Source organism: Hylaeus volcanicus, chromosome 8, assembly GCF_026283585.1.
Source record: "Hylaeus volcanicus isolate JK05 chromosome 8, UHH_iyHylVolc1.0_haploid, whole genome shotgun sequence".
Taxonomy (NCBI): Eukaryota; Metazoa; Arthropoda; class Insecta; order Hymenoptera; family Colletidae; genus Hylaeus; species Hylaeus volcanicus.
The window spans coordinates 12935447-12951012 of record NC_071983.1 but is presented as its reverse complement, the minus strand read 5'-3'; the positions used below and the strand labels follow the sequence as shown (position 1 = coordinate 12951012).

At 30.2% G+C, this 15566-nt stretch overlaps 5 protein-coding genes across 6 annotated transcripts; 2 read left to right on the top strand and 3 right to left on the bottom strand.

Moving 5' to 3' along the window:
• Positions 1-72: 72 nt before the first annotated feature.
• LOC128880951 (cell division control protein 45 homolog) lies at positions 73-4108 on the bottom strand. Of its 2 annotated transcripts, XM_054131557.1 has the most exons (10): positions 3620-4108; positions 3146-3298; positions 2857-3066; positions 2623-2790; positions 2260-2501; positions 1966-2178; positions 1842-1899; positions 1104-1498; positions 691-767; positions 73-617 (listed from the first exon to the last, which is right to left on the bottom strand). In XM_054131557.1, exons 1-10 carry the CDS (start codon positions 3668-3670, stop codon positions 553-555), a joined length of 1632 nt encoding a protein of 543 aa, XP_053987532.1. In that variant the 5' UTR covers positions 3671-4108; the 3' UTR covers positions 73-552. The 2 variants fall into 2 exon arrangements, with proteins under 2 accessions (XP_053987532.1, XP_053987531.1); XM_054131556.1 differs by having other exon boundaries at positions 1842-2178; positions 3620-4103.
• A 464-nt stretch (positions 4109-4572) lies between these two features.
• On the top strand, positions 4573-8142 carry LOC128880885 (H/ACA ribonucleoprotein complex subunit 4). The gene is made up of 8 exons (XM_054131423.1): positions 4573-4718; positions 5074-5198; positions 5295-5627; positions 5704-6114; positions 6195-6315; positions 6682-6920; positions 7044-7268; positions 7339-8142. The coding sequence occupies exons 1-8, from the start codon at positions 4706-4708 to the stop codon at positions 7417-7419; spliced, it is 1548 nt and encodes a 515-aa protein (XP_053987398.1). The 5' UTR covers positions 4573-4705; the 3' UTR covers positions 7420-8142.
• Positions 8143-8444: 302 nt separating this feature from the next.
• Positions 8445-10926, bottom strand: LOC128880888 (26S proteasome non-ATPase regulatory subunit 14). Its single transcript, XM_054131425.1, has 6 exons — positions 10785-10926; positions 10484-10605; positions 9533-9682; positions 9144-9407; positions 8807-9073; positions 8445-8715 (listed from the first exon to the last, which is right to left on the bottom strand). Exons 2-6 carry the CDS (start codon positions 10574-10576, stop codon positions 8554-8556), a joined length of 936 nt encoding a protein of 311 aa, XP_053987400.1. The 5' UTR covers positions 10577-10605; positions 10785-10926; the 3' UTR covers positions 8445-8553.
• LOC128880889 (COX assembly mitochondrial protein homolog) lies at positions 10911-12050 on the top strand. The gene is made up of 3 exons (XM_054131426.1): positions 10911-11156; positions 11517-11621; positions 11698-12050. Exons 1-3 carry the CDS (start codon positions 11063-11065, stop codon positions 11895-11897), a joined length of 399 nt encoding a protein of 132 aa, XP_053987401.1. The 5' UTR covers positions 10911-11062; the 3' UTR covers positions 11898-12050.
• Positions 12051-12090: 40 nt separating this feature from the next.
• LOC128880886 (tRNA-splicing endonuclease subunit Sen2) lies at positions 12091-15210 on the bottom strand. The gene is made up of 4 exons (XM_054131424.1): positions 13889-15210; positions 12584-13442; positions 12341-12501; positions 12091-12261 (listed from the first exon to the last, which is right to left on the bottom strand). Exons 1-4 carry the CDS (start codon positions 14054-14056, stop codon positions 12097-12099), a joined length of 1353 nt encoding a protein of 450 aa, XP_053987399.1. The 5' UTR covers positions 14057-15210; the 3' UTR covers positions 12091-12096.
• Positions 15211-15566: the final 356 nt, after the last annotated feature.

The following is a 15566-nucleotide window of genomic DNA, read 5'->3' as shown; positions in this document are numbered from 1 at the left end:
ATAATCGTTGACTTCGTGCAATTTCATGTCTTAAATTATCTTAACTTTTGCAAATCGAGAAATAAACAGATATAAAAAATTGAATGAGTTTATTAAAACTTCTGGTTTTAAACTTAGTTGTGTTCATATAAAAATTACATTTAGTGTCATTCTTACATTATACGTTTACGAATGATCAAGTTATTTGCCAAGTTACAATTTCATTCACCGAATATATTTTTTTTTTCATTTCTTAATTCTTATTCATTTCATTAACAGTGTCGGAATTTAATTAGCCATTTCGTAAAGAAATGCAATTTTTACAATACGTCGCAATAATTCTAATTTATATACATATCTACAGTATAATTAAAGCTATGTGTCATTAATAATAAAACAGACATCGACAAAAGTTAGAGCATGTCCAAAAAAATAAAGAATATTAAATTCATTTCGTCGACGTATTTTTTTTTTTCAGGCACTGCTGTCACTATTTATACTATCTTATCTACAAAATAAATAATAGTCGGTACATTTTAATTTTTAAACGTCAAATAAATCGTTAAAAAAAAATTACGCTAGGAGAGCTGCCAAAGCATCCAAGAATTTTGGTCTTTCCTCGGTTTTCAGTCTTATTACTAAAAAAAATAAATTAAATTTCGTTAAAAGACCACATTTTAAAGACAAAATCGTGTAAAATTCAGATCTTACTTGTTGCATCAAAGTAGTCTGCTTCTATGTTACAATTTGTATTTTTAGCTGCTTGTTCAAAGGCTTTTCCAAACAGACTATAATAAATTAACATTGATGCAATCAAACCAATTATAATTTAAAATAAATTCACAGAACCCATAATCCTCTTAAGCAATACATTTAAAACTTTTTCAATCTTTACTTTTGGTCCTCATCAGAAAATCTTAAATGTATTCTTCTAAACGTTAAATTAATATGTATAAACTTTTAGTAAGAGAAAACTTAGCCTAACGAATGTTTTTTATATAAATATATATAGTTAAGAGCATCATGAGTACCTATGCATTTAAAACAATCAAGTAATTTCCATAAATATTATACTTGAATATATTGTTTGTATGTATAGTTATTATTTGAACAGTATTGATTACCTCCTTGGCTGGTCTTCACGCACTGGTGGTACACCAACCATGAGACATGTACCACTTTCTGGGTTAGATATGGAAGAAGCTACAAGTGGCCATTCCGATGCTCGTCTATTTTTCGAGGAATCCACATAAGCCTTCAAAGTAAATTGAGCTAACATCAGTAGCGGATGCGGATGAGCGAACACATAATTATCAGCACTTCCTTCTGGGATGATTATGTAAAGAAACGGGCCAGCGCTCCTAATTTGTTTCATTTGTAAAATACCTTGCGCAGTCTTAAAAATACTACTGAGCATAAATTTCGCCTTCTCTATGCCACTTTCTAAAATATCTTTTTTTGTACGCGATAAACAGTCGAGTGCATCCAAAAAACAACGTTGCGGTAACTTTTCCTTCGACTGAAAAATTAAAATAACGTAAGCAACAACTTATTTAAACAATTAATGGTATAATTCGGTACAAACATGTGTTTAATTATTTTTCAAAAATGATATGTTTAATTAATTATTATTCAAAAATGAAGGAAGTTTAAAGGAAGAAATGTGAATGAAATTTTCCTTTTCAATCGAGTTTTATTAATTTTTGTAGGTTGATATTACGTTTATTACTTTTATTATTTATTGAACACATGCTTGTACCCAGATTGTACCACTGTTTTTAAATTGGACCGACATAATATAAGCAATTTGCAGAAATTTCATAAAATTAAATGTTAAAAGTATTTAAATATTATCAACTTACAGATGATTCAATTACAGCAAGCATAGCATAAACTATATCCGAAGCACAATATTTAAACCTGTAACCATATTGAAGTGTAAAACTCGTCCCAATTACGGAGTCTACTTTATATTTTCCAGCTAACTTTTCAATCATTTGTCTAAATTCTTGTCTAAGTGAGAGATCCATTGCAGAAAATCGTTGCTTCGATTGTATTAAAGGCAAGCCCATTTCTGCTAGAAGTTCCTTTAGTCGTTGTTCTCCTCTAACTGACCAAAGTCTTAATGATACAGCAGTTGGTACTGAATGTCTTAGACTAGCTTCTACGGTCCAGTGCCGATACAATGCAAGTGAAAGACTATAATGCATTTATAAGGAATTCTATTTCGTATTCTGTCCTAAACAAATAATATAACATATTCTAGGCAAAGAAGGATACTCTTTATCGTAAGTAATTCGGACTGTACTCTGCTGCTGTTGTTGCTCTTTATCAACATCACCACCTTGCTTGTGAGTTAATCGAGACACGTGAGAGTGAAGAGCACCTTCATCAAGAACGGTCAACCTTGATTCTACCTTAGCAAGAATGGCTTGCTCTGTAGAACCAACTATAGCCCACCAAACCATATCCAAATTGTCTTTCGACATATTCCATGCCATTTCAAAAACAAGCATTGCACTCTGTAACAATACAAGAATTATCTAATTCATATTTAACACAGAAACTTGTGGTGCCTTAGATTTAGATAGTATTCCTTTTTTGATTCAGAATATTAATGATTCATATTAATATCATACTTACAGATTTGCCATAATAGCTATACTGCGTATAATTGAACAAAATAGTTGCTCTATTTTCAGCCCACTTTCTTCGTTCTGCCCTTTTTATAATATCTTCCTCATTCAATCTCCGTCTTTTTCTTTGAGATTCCTCACTTTCTGATCCTTCATCTATATCATCTTCATCAGACTACAAATTATAAAATGTAACATTTCGTTTAACATTTATGCTCATAAAAAAATTAAAAAAGCATACTGAATCGTCTCTGAAGACTTCATTATATTCTGGAATTTCATCATCTTCATCAGCTTTACCAAGTATACGAACTTGATCTTCCGAGTATATGTTACATAAATCATAGGGTCTATGACTATCAAGAATATAAAATATCACAGATTCAGCAGGTTGTAGTAATTCCACTAAGTCTAATGTACCGCCACAATTGATCAGAATAACATTTTTTATCTAAACAAATGGCTATTGTTAATTGTTAGTTCTATTGTAAATAAGGTACAAGTGTATATATTTATGAAATTGCTATTACCTCTTCACAATGTTCATTAAAGGCACGAATCATGTCCTGTATACCTTGGACAGGTATGAGTGTATATATCATATTATCATTTTTAAAAAGCTGCTGCAAAATTCTACAGGCACAAATGGCATCGACATCAAAGTTAACAAGTAGTAAACACCTCTGTAACAAAAAATTAAGACACATAAATAACTTCACTATAGAAATAAATAATTGTAATCTACATTAATATCTCTATTTCAGATTCAAAGATATTGACAATTCATTTCAGATAATATATATATATAAAATAATATAGTACAAGTGGCTGTAAATACAATGCTATTCAATGATTATAAACACAGAATCATGACAATAATTTAGATGTAAATAAAAAGTTAGATTGTACAATCGTTTAAAAACAACCAGGAAGATTATTTAACCTATATAAATATGTCAGGCAACCAAACTCTTGACATGCAAAAAGTTAAAAATGTAACTCACGTCGTCCTTTATTGAGTGATAGAAACCCCTTTCTAAGTTTTCCACAAACATGTTGCGGTAATTCTCGGCATGGGAATATCTTTTTTTATTTATCTTGCTTATTCTACTCCGTTTCACTCCTTTTATTAATTCTAGACGACAGCGTGCTGTTCGCGCTACCGAATGGAATAAAATATACCGGTAGATATTAAAAACATTAATATTAAATTATAAATGTTCATCACAGAGGCTTATAAAATGCTCGAGATAAGTCAGAAAGAAACGATTGTATAGATTATATTGGAACTTTGTATAAAATTGTAACACAGAATTTGAACTGCAAACAATAACATTCGGATTTGGAGGCAAGCTGCAGTTGAATTTGAAAGTACTTGGTGTATAAAAAACTCTAAGATGGGCTTCTACTATGTATTTTTATGCTGGTTCAAAGTTGTGCCATAATTGTAGACTATCCTTATTGTTTTGGATACGTTTGAAGTTAGTAACTAGCAGTTTATACTTGTATAGTCAAAAGTAAAAATTAAATTAGGAATGAATTTTAACCGTATAGTTAAGGAAAAACGAGATTCAAACACGAATTTGATTAATTCCATCATAAATTATCTACTGTATTTGAAATTATAGGATGCAGTGAACATACAATTGAAGAAAAATTTAGACTATTAATCTCTTATGCATTCTTTTTCTTCAAATCGTATTAAAAAAGATGAATGCTTTTTCAATGGTTTTTGTTGCGATATAGAAATTGCGTTAAAATAAACTATTTATAAAAAAGTAGTTTTTAAGTAATGATGTACTGATAAATGAGATTCTTTTGCAAGTGACCAATAACTAAACGCACTCTTGCGAATTAAATTTGCTGAAATTTATTTGAATCCTTCGAAATATCCTATAAATTTTGATAAGCTCCTAATCATATTTCTGTACACCATGAACTCGGGACTATTTTTAAAATGGGTGCATTCACTGAATCTACAGTACACTTTTTTCATGGAATTCATCGTTGGAAGACGCAGTTGCTGCTCCCGCGTGTTTGGTGTCGCATCGGTTTATTGAAATACACGTGTTGTTTCTACCTGCTTAAAAATGGCAGACAGCGGTAATTGTTACTACTTTTATTCGTATATAATATTATTTAATGTATTACTCACCGTGTCGTACATGTTACTTTAAATCTGAATTTTGATTTCGTGCATAAAACTCGATAAAGATATTTACCTGTAGTTGTAAATATTGGTTAGATGTTTAGCGGCAAACACGTGTTTTTATATAGAATAATAATTCCGATCGAAGATATTACATCAAGTACAATGTGTTGTATATGTTTAGTGGGGCTACTTTATATTAAAATTAATTTTCCATACATGTATACGGTTATTACATTCTGAAAGTACATATGTCGATGATTAAAACGGTTATGTATTTATAGGTTAACTTTGATTTCTTGTTTGTAGATAAAAGTAAGAAGAAGAGTAAGAAGAAATCGCTTGGAGAAATACAAGCTACAATGAAGTGTCAAATTGAACCATCCACTGATATTGTAAAGCTAGAATACAAAGATTGGCCTCTTCTATTTAAGGTACATAATGTGAAAAGAAATTTATGTTGTAACTAGACGAATAATGGTTTTTACGTATTTATGACTGAGAATTGATATGAATTAATATTATTTCAGAATTTTGATAAAATGCTTACCCGTACAAAACATTTCACACCTTTAACTTGTGGCTCGACACCATTACATCGCTCTTTATCCGAGTATGTAAAATCTGGCTGTATTAATCTTGATAAACCATGCAATCCATCATCGCATGAAGTTGTTGCATGGATAAAGAGAATTTTGAAAGTAGAAAAGACTGGTCACTCTGGTACCTTAGATCCAAAGGTATCTGGTTGTTTAATAGTATGTATTGATAGAGCAACTAAATTAGCCAAATCACAACAGTCTGCCGGAAAAGAATATGTTTCAGTTTTTAAATTACATTCTGCACCAGAAAGTGTTCAAAAGGTAATTTATTATTCACCTGTCTGAGATTGTCTTAATTTTACTTTAATAAATTAATCGTAGTAATGAAACAATGTAGGTAAAGCAAGCATTGGAAAAATTACGTGGCGCACTTTTCCAAAGGCCTCCACTTATATCCGCAGTTAAGCGTCAACTTCGTGTCAGAACAGTTTATGACAGTTGGTTCCTTGACTATGATGAAGAACGGAATATGGGAGTTTTCAGAGTTAGTTGCGAGGCTGGTTCTTATATCAGAACTATGTGCGTTCATCTTGGTCTGTTCTTAGGCACTGGTTGCCAAATGCAAGAACTACGTCGAAATCGTTCAGGCGTGCAGTCTGAAAAGGATGAAATGGTTACAATGCATGATGTACTCGATGCCCAATGGTTATATGAAAATCATGGAGACGAGTCGTATTTAAGGAGAGTAATTAAACCTTTGGAAGCTCTCCTTGTGAAACATAAGAGAATTATTGTAAAAGATAGTGCAGTATGTATTTACATCTTTTTATAGACAATTTTTTTAATTAGATTATATTTCTTTATGATGCTACATAATTACATTGATAGGTAAATGCTATTTGCTATGGGGCTAAAATTATGCTGCCAGGTATTCTGATGTATGATGATGGTATAGAACTAAACCAGGAAATTGTAATAGTAACAACCAAAGGCGAAGCTATAGCACTTGGTAAATAAATTTTCAAAGTAATATAGCACTGCCACACATTATTAGCATTAATTTAAGTGTTGATGTATTTAGAAAATTCAACACTTATATGTATAGTACGAAACTTCATCTATCGTCATAAGTGAGAGCATACGTTTTATTCATATTTACAATAATAAATAGAAAAACTTTTCATAGAGTATAAATAATGGTAATGATCGAAACATGATTGAAAATTATTAGAAATTATACTCCATATTGTTTCACTTACTAAAGAAATATATGCTCTCACTTATTTAATGTACACATATACACAACTTACATTAAATTTTTACAAAGTAAGTAATTTAGAATAATTTTACTGATGAATTTCTTTTACTATTATAGCTATAGCATTAATGACATCTCCCACAATGACGGCTTGCGATCATGGTGTCGCTGCAAAAATAAAAAGAGTAATCATGGAAAGAGATGCATACCCGAGGAAATGGGGTTTAGGACCAAAAGCTTCTGTAAAGAAACGCATGATAATTGAAGGAAAATTAGATAAATACGGAAAACCGAATGAAAATACGCCTGCTGATTGGTTGACAAATTATACAGACTATACTGCAGTTAGCATCAAAGTAGGCATTACACTTCTGTCTCCTTTCTCTATCTTTTTTAATAAGGAAAAAATTAATGGAATTTTATTCATTCTATACATAAATTACATCGATAACACACATCGTAAATGTTATTTTAATTAGAGTGAGGAGAATGGTACTACTGATACTGCGGCTCAAAAGCGCAAATGGGAAGAAACTATTCCAAAACCTGCACTCGATGTTCCCATAAAGCAAGAACAACCTGAAGATCCAGAAACAGCATCACCGAAAGAGAAAAAGAAAGACAAGAAAGAGAAAAAGAAGAAAAAGAAGGAAAAAACTGAATCTGAAGCTGATGATTCAATGGTAGTTGAAGGTGAAAGTCAGGTAAGAGCATTTTTAATGTTCATAAAGAATTGAAGTATCTATCAATCTATCTATCAATTTCTATTTATAGGAAACACCAGTTAAAGAGGAGAAAAAGAAAAAGAAAAAAAAGAAAAATAAAGATCAAGATCATGAAGCACTACCAAGTTGAACACACTTAAAATATGTACTTGTTAAAAGGATATGATAATCTTTTCGTGAATGTAAAGGGAAAAAATACGATATTTCATACAAGAGAACGTCTCTTCTATATAAAATCAATTTTCAGGAAATATATCCCATTTTATAACTTTGAATTTGTAAAAAGGGAATTTTTGTCGTCTATACATATACAGAGTTTTCGATAACTGGTGGTACAAGCGAAAAGGGGGTGATTTTACATAAAAAATAAGTCGAAAATATAAAATACATAAAATTTTTCATGTAAGGCTTCGTTTTCGAAAAAATGGACTTTGAATTTTCGCCGGGGACGGGTGTACTGGATCATGTCTCGTTATAACGAATTTTCGACTTAGTTTTTCATGTAGAATCACTCCCCTTTTGCTTGTATCACTAATTATCGAACACTCTGTGTATTATTCACCGTATTAAATTACAGAGAATACTTCATATGTCCTATAAGCTTGTACAGATCGTAATTGAAAACAATCTACATTTAATAATCGCTCAGATTATATTCCAAAACTTACAATAATACAGCATCATTTTTTCTATTAATGGTAATGTATGAATAAAATAAAAATTACTATTGGAAGTTAAGTTCCATAAACTTCGGAAATAATAAAAGTGTATACAGTTACAATATTTTATATCAACAAATGTACATAGCGTATTACTTCTATTTGCAGAGTATTAAAATATTTTGCAAATGTGATCATTTATTTTATATTTTATTTACTGTAATACTATTTTTCTAATTTACATTTTTAAAAATGTGCAACAGTGTGCAGCATTTTTATCCTGCATCATGTTTAATTTTATATTAGACTATTTCATCTCTGTTTTAGACATACATGTTTCACTTACCTTGTAACGAATGATGAGTCGCATGTAATATATAAATACCTACCAAATTTATAAGTACACTTTAAATAAAAGTATATAAACCTGCTTATATACATTCTACTATTACCATTTTTTTTTGTATGAATGGAAGTAAAAAATTGAAAAAAAAAATAGTAAAAAAATTCTGTATTGTATGCACTATTTTTGAGTACAGGTTATGAACACATTTCAAAAAGATGTATTTTTAATAATATAGTGCAAATTGTCGTTTAAGAAATAGTTATTTAAATACAACTGTATCGAGCATAGCACCCAGACACTGAACAATATTTGTAGCCATGAGTGTATCCACTTTTTCTTCTAAATGCCGTTTTGGATCTTGTTTACCCACATTTTTTATAGCTAATTGTTCAGGTGTCATTTTTTCTTCGTCCTCTAATGCCTGTAAGAGTCAATTTTTAAATTACCACATTTATTCAGGAATCTTAATTTTATTCATAAAAAGTTTTTAATATTGTATTTCAACACATTACCTTATTATAATTCTTCGCAAGTTCAAGCATCTCAGATACAATATTTTCATTCAGTCTACTATGTTCTGAATATTCAGCAAGGGTAAGACCATCCATCCACGTCTTTTTGTGTAAATTTAACAGCATCTTCTGTTCTAATTCATTTTTGCGATAGTTAATACTAATACTATAATAATGACGATTTAAGCCATGAATCAAAGCTTGAACCGATGGTTTTTGCAGATGACCTAAATTGGATGTAGTTTGACGGGGTTCTTGGCCTAAAACCTGTAATTTTATGTATAACATACACGTATATGTATTAAACAGAGGCAATCATATTTTTATAAATATTTACCATCATATTTGGATTAATTAGTCTAAATGCATCTATAACAACTTTTCCTTTCACAGATTGTATGGGATCAATAACAACAGCGACTGCTCTTTCGCTAAGAGCTTCGAACGACTGTTGCGTGTTAATATCTACACCAGAAAGCCAGCAACCAAATCCTGGATGAGAATGGTACCATCCAACAACCATTTCTGGCCGACCTGTCTGTTTAAGCATATCTAACATTTTTGCTTGGAATACAGGATCAACTGCCTCTACGCTGACTCCCTGAGAGGATAAACAATTATAACAATAATTAAAATACAACAAAATTGTGATATTAACGGTTATTTTAAAATAATACAAAACACAAGAGACAGCATTACAATATAGTAGAAAATTGTTAATCCTACCGTTCCAGTTTGCGGCATAGCAAACACATCGATAACACGAACAGTATAATCATCAACAAATTCTCCAAGCATCAGACCCATTACTTCCATGGGTACACCAGCACGTCCGTGTTTCAGCATTTTCAAAAGTGCTAATGACGATATGTATACCTGGTAATATTAATGATAATAGTATGTCATTGATTTATTGTTTATTATTCATTTATTGGCTACAGTATCTAGAGGAAGACTTTTCTTTTTATGGCTTTTGTATTTATATCTTTTATCTACTTTTCTATTTTGTAATTGTAAGCGATATAGGTAAAGCGGTCGACTGTGGATCCAAGGATCAATGGGTTCGAATCTCTGTGCCCTAATTTTTATTTAGGCTCCTACTTAGTACTAGTGTTTTGTTTTTAGAACTTATGTATAATTGTTTCTGGAGGAGACCATTTAAAAATAAAGGTAACATTAAATCTATATTATGAATGAGATAACAATCAATACAAAATTTTACAGGGAAAATTTATGTAAAAGTAGAATGAATATACTACCATTGTCTACAATTATTTAATTTTTCATTCCAATCTCCACATATTAGACATTTATATTCTGATAGAAAAATTATGAAATATATTAAACCAGCAAATTAAACAAATTAATAGCTCAAAGAATATCTTGAAACAATAATGAAAGGTGGGAAAAACATTATAAATTAAAAAAAATAAACTTTATATTTTTGTTAACTGGACTCATTACTTTAATGCAATATATATCTTAACTATTTTGTCTATCAACATAGACAAAATTATGAGGTGATAAAATGAGAACTACAACGTATCAGAATATTAAAATTACTAAGTTCATAATTTGTAACTTTGATTACATGTTCTAAATAAAACTTATTTCTATGTAATAGTGATTGTCAACAAAATAGATAAATGCATAGATATATAATCAATTAAATTTTACCTGCTCTGCAGTGTCAACAACCGGAGCATCTGAAGTTGGAGGTCCTTGATTCAGACCTGGCATACCTCCACCTAATCTCAGAAGTCGATCCATATCTTTGATCTCTTATCTCTCAAACGTTTCTAAAAACATTATATATACAGTTAACTCTAGATCAGAAACAGAAAACATACTAATTACTTAATTATATATCCGTGTTCAATGTCTATCAATCTTCGACAAGGTTAAGTTTATCAACAACGCTCCAAAAAGAGAATAATGTTATTTTAGATAATTTAAATTATGCTGTTCATTTACTCACCTATTAAATTAAATAACTGATGGAATATAGAATTTACTGATCATACGTAGTATTAAATGAGCATTCTTTTCATAAGCATTGACACTTCTCAAATGTGCACACTCATGAACGTAGCGCAGTGTATAGTATAGCAACGTATAGCTATAACGAGTCGCTATAGTCGCTAATATCGACTATGTATAGTGAGTTCAGATCAGTTCAGATTGTGTTAGTCGAGTGTCGCCAGCGGCCAGCATGTCGCGTTCATAGAATAATACCAAATAATACAATTTCTAATCATGGTATCGGAAAGTGAAAATATGAAAATAATGAGTGAGAATGTAAAAAGGTCAGTACTTACATCAAAATATTCAGGAGGATCACATAATTTAGGTAAATTTTATAAATTTAAATTAAATTAGTTCTGAGAAAGTTCAGTTAAAATCAACAACGTATAAAATGAAAAATATCATAATTTGATATTTAGAGGTTATGTAGTTGGATCCTGATTACTTTGATAAGAATATAGAGTAACTTTAATATTACAAAGTTATAGAGTGACAAAATAAAAATTGCGAGAAGTTCGAATATTAATACTCTAAAAGTTTAATATAGTTCCTGTTATTTTGATTATTTCTTCAAATGAAATAATAGATTTATATATATTAATTTAAATCGTTCGACCAGAAAATCATTTGAATGTAAACAAATGTGAAACATTATTGAACATTATACATTATACGTGTTTTGTAGGTGATCCAAATGATAAAAGTTTAAGAAAAGTAGAGACAGAAGTACTTATACCACAGAAAATGCGCCAAAAGGCTAAAGAGGAAAAATGTTCAGAAGAAGTTAAGGGTAATGTGGATGTACTTTAAAAACATTCATGTTTCAATGTATTGTATAATATTTTTTTCTATATCTAAATTTGTAGAGTTTGCGAAGTGTTGTACAGATTCTAGCTACTTAATGGTCATTAAGTGTAGGGATCAGAATTCTGCATTGAAAGCATGCTTAACAAAATGGTATACAGATGAAAAATTTAAAGAACTATGTACACAAGAATATATAGAGGAAAGAAGCGCATATCGAAGGACTGGTATAAAACAAGGAAACTTACACAGAGCAGTTTAATAAGAATCTATTAGGACGGTATTGTAAATTTGTAAATTTCAAAGCAGCAGGCAAGAACATTTACTAAGTTTTGAAAATATTTAGTTTTTATCAATAAGAGTAAGAAATCCATAAAGAATATGGTTTAATAAAGAACTAACATTTTCAATTACACTTTTTGTGCGTTTATTTATAAATTTAATAAATATGTTACAAAAAATTAACATGAATCGTCATCTTCCTCTTCTACATCCCGATTATGTTTGGGATTCCATCTTCTCCATAATAATTCTCTTACAGTAAATTCTGACAAAACATCGACATTAAGTATACTAGACGTTTGAGAAACTGATGATGGCCATAAAACTTGAGCAAATAATATTTCCTAAATTCAAAATAAAGTAAAATTTAGATAATTTATAATATAAAACGAAGTTCAAAGTTAAATAATTTACATATATTACCTTTGCAGCAGTTTCTGATAACCTATCTAGTCCTAATAATTGATTCCATGTTGATTTGTGCATAGATTTATTCTGATCTCTCATTAATGAATCAGCTTCTAAAACATCCACTATGACAATGTATGATGCGTGATAAAATGGTGGTCCTTGTTTATACAACACTATAACAAATTGTTTATGTCACTATTAATCAATTTTTCGTTTGATAAAATAAACTAAATAGAAGGAAAAAGTAACACTAACAAAAATCTCCACCATATTTAAGTCCTGGTTTAACTACCCATCCTTTGCTTCGAAAATAATGATATACAACATATTTTTGCACAAAATTTTTATCAGCTTTGCAAAACAAATGCCAGGCACTATCAATGTCTAATAAATTACCATCGAAACCTACTAAATTTAAACAACCTAAGCCATACAAAAGAAAAAATGTTTCTTCAAATGTGAGATGAAGAGTTTCTTGTACTGGAAAACTTCCACGTTCAATTTTAGGTTGTATTTCTTTTAAATAATTTTCAGTTTCTGAGTCACTGTTTGGCAAAACAAGTAATTTGCTCTGTACATCTGTGTCATCGTTAATAAAACATATGCTATCTTCCTTAAAATTAAAATCCTCAAAGCAATAAGATTCTTCTTTCTCTTCATTTACCACAGATTCTTTATTGTTACATTTAGTATTTTGAGATTGTTTGTTGAAATCTTTATTCACAATAATACATGCATCATCCTCTACTGTTAAATCAAGATCTATTTCATTAACTTCCATCCCTTTCATGATTGGGGGGTGATCTTCTCTGGAACATTTATCAGAAGAAACAAAATTTGTATCTATTTCAATTATTTCTGGAGCATTCTCTTTTTCTGGACTTTTTGATAATTTTTCATTTTCCTGAAGATCTCTAGTATGAGAAAATTCATCTTTATTTTCTTCAAAATCTGTACATTTACTATTGTTAGATTCCATACTAAGCTCGTTAAATTGTTTTAACCATTCCTGTCTACGAATCCACTGTCTTTCTCTTATAACAGGAGGTGCTCCATATCGTGCTTTCCCAAATGAAGGAAAACCACGTGATAATGAACCTTTGCCAAAAAAACCCTATACAAATAAAATTAAAGATAAATCCAATAATTTTATTATATGTATATAATAAGTCCTCAACTTACATGATTAATTTGTTCTAAAGCAGTCTACGTAAGTGAAATATAGTGTGAAAGTAGAATTACATAAATGCAATGTACCACAAGGACTAAAAGTAATCAGTCTTGGGTAAAGTAAACTCTGATGTTATAATCAAAGAAAATGTGAATGGTATTAGTTAATCATTGTTAACTTACAAATCTTACAAAGACTGATTTTTTGTCTTCTCACAATGTTTGGCACATAATCCTAGTTTTAATAGTTAATCAAAATTAAATACATGTAAATTTAATTTTTCATGCAAAGAAAAAATTTTATAAAACATGCATAAAAGTACAAATAGGAACATAACTGTAACTCGAGGACTGAATCTTATACATGTATATATTAGTAAACCACATTACCATAGAATGTACAGCGACAATTTCATTTGGTTCGATTATGCATGATCCTAAATCTGTAAGATGAGCAGTGTAAGTTATCCACTCATTTTTATCACCCACTACAATTGGAAATGGTAGTTCTTCCTTTAATTTAACGTGACGTTTCTTTTTTGGTTCCCTCAAATTCATATTTTTATTTGATATGATAACATGCACAGATACGGTAGGACACAATTATGAAGTGTTAAGGAATTTATAAATTAAATAACTTCATTCTTGGACATATGTGTATTAATGGTTGTAATGACAAACGCGGATTTATTACGCAATTTTCCAATAATTAAGTATGAACACATAATTAACAAAAGGACCATTCATAATGATATTTTACTTCGAAATACACAACCTATATTATAGTTTTAATATATATAACGATATAATAATCGTTAAGGTTGTGGAATTTGAAAATTTAAATAACAATTACTGTAATAGTTTAAAATTATCATTATTAACATAATCTCATTGAATTTTCAGAACAATTAATGGTACGTATCTATCACAAAAACACAAAACTATAAAAAGAAACTGAGAGAAATGTACTATTTCTCATGGCATTTTACCACCGAAGACGCAGATATAGGTTTGTAATATAGTTTCTCCTGGTCATCGCCAGATGGCTCCTGTATCTATTTTTTTTCATGTATCTCTTAACATATGCACTGCACTTTTTCTACATTTTTTATATAAACTCTTTGACATATGGTTACAAAAATATTTACATTTCTCCTGTATCTATTGTTTGTTTGTTTGTTTGTTTTTATTTAAGGTGCATGGGCATCTTCCATATCGCACTACTTTGTGTATTTTCTCGTATCTATTATAAACAGGAGCATAAATTTTCTATTACCTGCTATGTACAAACTAGATATAGGTGGTTCTTTCTCAACTGTCTACTCAAAACAAAACTCAAATACAGAAAGTATTAATAACGATATATTTTCTATAATAAAATTCTTAAATTACTATTTGATTATGATTTGTATCTTGTGCCCCTCGAAGTAGAGAAGGGGAAAGGCGAACAACAACCGCGTGATATGACGTGACAGGTCGATTCGAAGGCTCGTTGGATCCATCCACAAAAGAATTTACGAAACATTAATACCACACCATAATCATATTCCCCATCATTGGTTAAATAATAAGTATTGTTAATAATTAATTTAACTACTATCAGATATTAATATTTAGTTGGTGTAATCACGGTTCAGAATCGAGACATAATTAAAAATTGTGTCACCTTTTCGAGTATCATGTTCTCCTGATACAAAAAGGTAAGTTTTGAGAAAAAATAAAAAACTGTGCCACCTCTTCGAGTATCATGTTTTCCTGATACAAAAAAGGTAAGTATCGAGACAGAATTACAAATTGTGGCACCTCTTCGCGTATCACGTTCTCCTGAAACAAAAAGGTAAGTTTTGAGAATAAATAAACAACTGTGCCACCTCTTCGAGTATCATGTTTTCCTGATACAAAAAAGGTAAGTATCCAGACAGAATTAAAAATGGTGGCAGCATACTCCTGATACCAGGAGTAAAATTCTCTGAATCAGGCAACCTATATTAACAGGTAAGTCGGGCCGGTTGCCTGTCCGTAGGCGCAAACGTGCCACCTCTTCGCATATCATGTGCTCCTGATACCA

Coding starts and splice junctions, on each gene's coding strand:
- LOC128880951 (XM_054131556.1), bottom strand. CDS start 3,670: ATGTTTGTGGAAAACTTAGAAAGGGGTTTCTATCACTCAATAAAGGAC. Junction 3,299..3,619: donor ATCACTCAATAAAGGACGAC/GTGAGTTACATT, acceptor TTTTTGTTACAG/AGGTGTTTACTACTTGTTAA. Junction 2,179..2,259: donor CGAATTACTTACGATAAAGA/GTATCCTTCTTT, acceptor AATGCATTATAG/TCTTTCACTTGCATTGTATC.
- LOC128880885 (XM_054131423.1), top strand. Junction 6,115..6,194: donor TTATTGTAAAAGATAGTGCA/GTATGTATTTAC, acceptor TTACATTGATAG/GTAAATGCTATTTGCTATGG. Junction 6,316..6,681: donor AGGCGAAGCTATAGCACTTG/GTAAATAAATTT, acceptor TTACTATTATAG/CTATAGCATTAATGACATCT.
- LOC128880888 (XM_054131425.1), bottom strand. CDS start 10,576: ATGGATCGACTTCTGAGATTAGGTGGAGGTATGCCAGGTCTGAATCAA. Junction 9,683..10,483: donor TTGTTGACACTGCAGAGCAG/GTAAAATTTAAT, acceptor TAATATTACCAG/GTATACATATCGTCATTAGC. Junction 8,716..8,806: donor TTGCGAAGAATTATAATAAG/GTAATGTGTTGA, acceptor TGACTCTTACAG/GCATTAGAGGACGAAGAAAA.
- LOC128880889 (XM_054131426.1), top strand. CDS start 11,063: ATGGTATCGGAAAGTGAAAATATGAAAATAATGAGTGAGAATGTAAAA. Junction 11,157..11,516: donor AGGAGGATCACATAATTTAG/GTAAATTTTATA, acceptor CGTGTTTTGTAG/GTGATCCAAATGATAAAAGT. Junction 11,622..11,697: donor ATGTTCAGAAGAAGTTAAGG/GTAATGTGGATG, acceptor CTAAATTTGTAG/AGTTTGCGAAGTGTTGTACA.
- LOC128880886 (XM_054131424.1), bottom strand. CDS start 14,056: ATGAATTTGAGGGAACCAAAAAAGAAACGTCACGTTAAATTAAAGGAA. Junction 13,443..13,888: donor TTGTCGCTGTACATTCTATG/GTAATGTGGTTT, acceptor TTATTTGTATAG/GGTTTTTTTGGCAAAGGTTC. Junction 12,502..12,583: donor TAAATATGGTGGAGATTTTT/GTTAGTGTTACT, acceptor AATTTGTTATAG/TGTTGTATAAACAAGGACCA.